This window comes from Lissotriton vulgaris, chromosome 3_2 (genome assembly GCF_964263255.1).
Source record: "Lissotriton vulgaris chromosome 3_2, aLisVul1.2, whole genome shotgun sequence".
Lineage (NCBI taxonomy): Eukaryota > Metazoa > Chordata > Amphibia > Caudata > Salamandridae > Lissotriton > Lissotriton vulgaris.
Genome location: NC_141690.1, coordinates 91,998,598 through 92,003,817, shown reverse-complemented (window position 1 = coordinate 92,003,817; position 5,220 = coordinate 91,998,598). Strand labels below are relative to the sequence as shown.

The window sequence follows — 5,220 nt, the reverse complement described above, 5'->3', positions numbered from 1 at the left end:
TGACACAAAATGGCCGTTTATGTACTGTGCCAGCCCAAAAGCAGCCCAAAAACCCCCAACCAGCCCAAAAGAACGCCGGCTACGGCGAGACCCGAGGGACATGCTTCCTTCCCCCCCTCCCCTACTCCGGTGCCCCAAACTTCCCCGGGGGGGCGAGCCTCCCGCTGGTCGGCCACCCCCCCAAATCCCCATTGGGGCACACCAGTAGGTGAGGGGGGGGAAGCACTGACACTGACAACCAAAATGTGTGAAAAAGGCCGCTTTTATTTGGAATCAGGTGCACTTAAACATTTCCCACCTGGCCTGTGCCGAACAAAACTACTTCTCACTAAATAACAACTTCCTGACAACCCCGCACCCCCACCCCTAAAGTTTACCCCAATGTTGCACTGTAATACCACACGTCCGCTCAGCAACCTACCCCTCTACTGCCTGCCACAGTGACCTCCATGACCTCACCCCGACTACCATACAGTCCCAGGCCTACCCAAAACCACCCTATCTCCTTAGGAAAGCGCCACTCGAAAGTCGCTTACGAGTTTCGACCCCCCCCTAGGACTCCTGCCTCCTGGGATACCTGAGCACCCCCAACACCCCATCCAACGCCTCCTTCAGCTGAACTATGTACAATTCCATGCCATACCTGGACAGGTGAACCCCATCCTCCCGGAAAAAATAAATTGCGCCATAGCGCAACTCCGGATGCTCCATTCTCCCCACCCCCTCCCTGGCACAGAAGTCCCGCATCTCCCGATTGATCTTCCTCCGTGCCCTGTCTATGGCTCCTGGGCGCTCCGCCCCCCTCCACACCCGCCTGGGAATAAACTCAGACCAGATAATGTGGCAGCCCGCCCATTGCTTCTTAATTTCCCGCAGGTCCCTCTTCATCTGCTTGAGCAGCGCCAACCCCTTGTACTGCACCAAATCGTTCTCACCCTGATGAATCACCACCACATCCGGGCACACTCCCCCTCGCACCACCGTGTTCAACAAGGGCAATAACTCATGCCAACGCCTACCCCCTTTCCCCCTCCAATGACAACGGTACAACCCTGCGTCCAATCCCAAATTGAGTGTCCGATGCCTGTCCCACTCCGCCTGTTCTGCCCTCTTGATGAATGAATGTCCCACAATATATACATTCAGAACAGCCACCTCCGGCCCCGCCACAGCACCTGTAAAGACACACATATCAGAATCGGGCAACACAGTGATCACTACAACCCCTCAGCCTCCCTCAGCCGCACATACGTCCGGTAACAATCTGACTTCCACCGCCCCAGCCTCTGTATCTCTTCCTTACCCCAACCCCTCCGCGCTGCCTCCGTCGCCGCCCCGATCCGAAAAGAAAATGCGTCCCGAACGCCATCGGGTCCTCACCCATATACCGCAGGGCGTGCCGCAGAACCCCCAACGCCTGGGACGCCGTCACTCCGACCCCCCCACCCCGTCCAAATCCCTCCCCCTCTTTCTCACCGCCGCCTGCCATCAACCTCCTGCCCCACGCCGCCGGGCATACCCCCTCCCGTCTGCCCGGCCCCAGTACCACCCAGGTCCCGACCCCACGCTGGTCCGTCTTGGAGCATCGCAAACGCACCGCCACCTTCCGAGCTCGCACCTCCACGTCCCCCCACAACACCCCATGCCCCTCCTTCGCGCCCAGCAGTTCCGACACTCAAAAGGCCCCAAAGAAAAGCCAGGACATCAAGCTAGAAAACCGTACCATCTCGCCTTCATCCCTGCACACCCTCGGAAGCGCGCCAATTACTCCTTCCAGCAATTCCACCGTGATTGGATGGCGCCGCCACACCTTCGCACCCTTTTCTCTCGCCCACCCTTCCAGCAGACGGGTCCCCAGTTCACCCGCAGACAGGGGATACCCCCACAACATTTTGCCCATGAAAGCCACCGCCGACAACTTGCCCGCAATCGACACCCGTGACAGACCTCTATCCATGAGCGCCAGCATGAACCTTACCACCTGATCCTCGCGTCGCCACCGGTCCCCCTGCCTCACCGCACCTGACTGCAGAAATTCCTCCCAAGCCAGCTCGTAAGCCTTCCATGTAGACACAGCTACCAACGCCTTCACCAACTGAAAGACCTGGCCTCGCCCACCGACCACAGGTCTTCCGGCACCGGCGTCCTGACTTCCTCCGCTGTCGTGGCTAGCCCATGGAATCTCTCCCACTGTGAACGAGACAAAGCATCGGCAATGTCATTGTCCACACCCGGGACGTGGCGCGCCTGAAACAGTATGTCATTCTCCAAGCAGCGCAACACAAACACCCTCATCAACTTCAGCACCTGCGGGTCCCGGGCCGACTGCCTGTTCACCACCTGTACGACGGCCATGTTGTCCACTCGAAATAACACGCGCTTGTGCGCCAACTCCCCTGCCCACACCGTGACTGCCACCACCAACGGGAACAACTCCAAGAACGCAATGCTCCTCCCTCCCGCCTGCCAATGCTCCGGCCACTGCTCCGCACACCATTTTCCGTCCCAATACAGACCGAAACCGCCGCCGCCCGCCGCCTTCGAGTACAAGGTGACATCCCACTCCCAGTCCTCCGCCGGCGCCATAGGTACACCATTGAACAGTTCCAAGAATGCCCGCCACATGCGCAGATCCTCCTTCATTCCCGCGGAAAGGCGCACATGGTGATGGGGCAAAGGCAATCCGGACAACGCCAAACCCAGACGCCGGCAAAACGTCCGGCCTGCCCGCACCACGTGGCAGGCAAAATTTAAATGTCCCAACAACACCTGCACCTCCCGGACCGTCACTTTCCTCCTAGACAACACACCATCCACCAAAAACAGCATCGCAGACCTCTTGTCTTCCGGTAGGCGTGCTTCCATGGCGCCCGAGTCGAGCTCGATACCGAGAAAGGACAACACTGTACTGGGACCGCACGTCTTCTCTGGCGCCAGGGGAACCCCAAATTCCCCCATCAACCCAGCCAAACCATCCAGCTGCCGCTGACAGTCCTCCGCACCGGGCCGCCCCACCAGGAAAAAGTCATCCAGATAGTGCGTCACTGACTCCGAGCTTGTGCGCCTGGAAAAGACCCACTGTAGGAATGAGCTGAAACGCTCAAACAGCGCGCATGAAATGGAGCACCCCATCGGCAGCGCCTTATCCACAAAGATGAGACCTTGGAACTGGATCCCCAGCAACTGGTGATCCGCCGGGTGCACCGGAAGAAGTCGGAAAGCCGACTTGATATCGCATTTTGCCATCAGCGCGCCCGACCCGCCGCCGCGACCAGCCTCCGCGCCACGTCCACCGACGAGTAGGTCACCGACGCCAGGTCCGCCGCAATGTAGGCATTGACCGACTCCCCCTCCGGCCAGGATAAGTGCTGTATCAGCCGGAACTGCCCCTTCTCCTTCTTGGGCACCACCCCGATGGGGGAAATGATTAAGCCCGGCAAAGGCGGCGCCGTGAAAGGGCCCGCCATCCTACCTTCCCTGACCTCTTTGAAAAGCTTCTCGCGCACAATGCCATTGTGCGCGTTCACCGACTTCAGATTGTCCGCCCAGCGAGCAATCCGAGGGCCCTCGTACCCCAGCCTGAAACCCCTCCCGGAAACCCCGACGCAACACTGCAGCATCTTCCGCCCGCGGATACGCCGCCAGCCAGGGCTCTATCCGCTCGGTCCTAACCGGCGTACGAGCCTTTTCCCATGGCCCCGGCTCCCCCCCCTCTGCCCCCACCCCTTCCCCCGCCCGGATCCCCTCTGGCCGGGGCCCCTCCCTGCGGGAACTGCTGCCCCGGCGGGCCCCCAGCAGCGCAGCACTGGATGCTTCCATCCGCACGATGAGCATTCGTGCCGGAAACGGCATGCCGCCCTCCCGCAGGCTCCTCTATTGAAGTCCCAGCAGGCCCCGACCGCCGCCTGGCTACCAGTGTCTCCCTGTCCCACCCCCCGCGGGTGGGGCGGGCCGCAAAGGGGGGCGACACCAGTGGCAAACCGCTCGCCGTGTTAATGGTGCGGCCAAACTTGGCCCCTCCCATCGTCTGCTGGTACAGGTCCGAATCCAGCTCCCCCCATTGCGCTTCTGGGTCCGCCGCCATGCGCGCCCGTAATTCCTCGTCGTAGTGAGACCACGCGTACCCGCCGTAGGTCACCTGTGCCCTCCGTACCACATCCATGATTTGAACAGCGCGACGCACCGGTCCGGGAACTTCTCGCAATACACGCTCGCATATATGAGGAACACCGCTGACCAATTGTCTAGCGTCAAGGGAACCTTAGGGCGCCTAGCTAACTCTTGTTCTTCTTCCTTGGACCCTTCCTTGGACGTCAACTCCCTGTGCAAAAGCTTTAAGATGTCGACGTACTCCCCTTTCCAGATCTTTTCTTTCGTCGCTGCCGAAAGGTGGGCCCCCAGCGGCTTGGTCAGCCCCATGTACGGTAGCTTCCGCACCGGAACCACACAACTCTCCTTCCCCCCCCGCCGTCTCCTTCTCGCCCGCCGCCGTTGCCCCGACGCCTGCGCTCGACCCCTCCTCGCCCGGCGTCGCGCCGTCCGTGCCCACGCCCGCGTCCTGCACGTACCGACCCTGCACCAGCCGCCACCCATCCTCCCCCTCACCCCCCGTCCCCACTGACACCTGCACACAACGCCGCTTGCCACTCCCCACGCCATCATCTGTCTTACCTGGCGTCAAGGTCGGCGTCCTTGCTGGATTCCGCCGCCTAACCAGTGGAGATGAGGGGGCCGTCACCCTGGGCGCATCTTGCCTTGCTGGCACCTGCAATACACTGTCAACAACATTACAAGCCCCCCCGTCCTCCCGAAACTCTCCTTCCTCCTCCGACTCCATAGCCGGCTCCACACCACTCCGGCCCCCCACTTGGGGTTCCAGCCGGCTCAAACCCGCTCTCTCCCGACACACTCGCATCAAATCCATCAAGTCCACACTCGCCCTGCCATCCTCCGCACACGCATTCAGATCAGAGATATTCATATCCATCCTCACTCCCCCACCCCCGGCAGCCGTAAAGACCCTTCGGGGAGGGGCCGGCGGAGACGCATCCCGCCTCCATTAGCCGAGTTTGTGATGTAGGTCCTTCGCTGGAGCACGGCCGCCCGCACCAGACAGAGCCGGCCCATCCACTCGGGTGGGAGCAGCATGCTGCTCCCCCGAGCGCCTCGCAAACAGCTCCTGCCAAGGAAAAAAGGTGGAGTCCAGCATGCCAGGGTAAA

General features: G+C 61.1%; 1 protein-coding gene across 1 annotated transcript; it reads right to left on the bottom strand.

Moving 5' to 3' along the window:
* Positions 1–552: 552 nt before the first annotated feature.
* LOC147725364 (uncharacterized) lies at positions 553–4,987 on the bottom strand. The gene is made up of 2 exons (XM_086964511.1): positions 4,672–4,987; positions 553–1,175 (listed from the first exon to the last, which is right to left on the bottom strand). The coding sequence occupies exons 1-2, from the start codon at positions 4,985–4,987 to the stop codon at positions 553–555; spliced, it is 939 nt and encodes a 312-aa protein (XP_086820637.1).
* Between the last annotated feature and the right edge of the window lie 233 nt (positions 4,988–5,220).

Coding starts and splice junctions, on each gene's coding strand:
- LOC147725364 (XM_086964511.1), bottom strand. CDS start 4,987: ATGGATATGAATATCTCTGATCTGAATGCGTGTGCGGAGGATGGCAGG. Junction 1,176..4,671: donor GACGCCGACCTTGACGCCAG/GTAAGACAGATG, acceptor GTGTCTTTACAG/GTGCTGTGGCGGGGCCGGAG.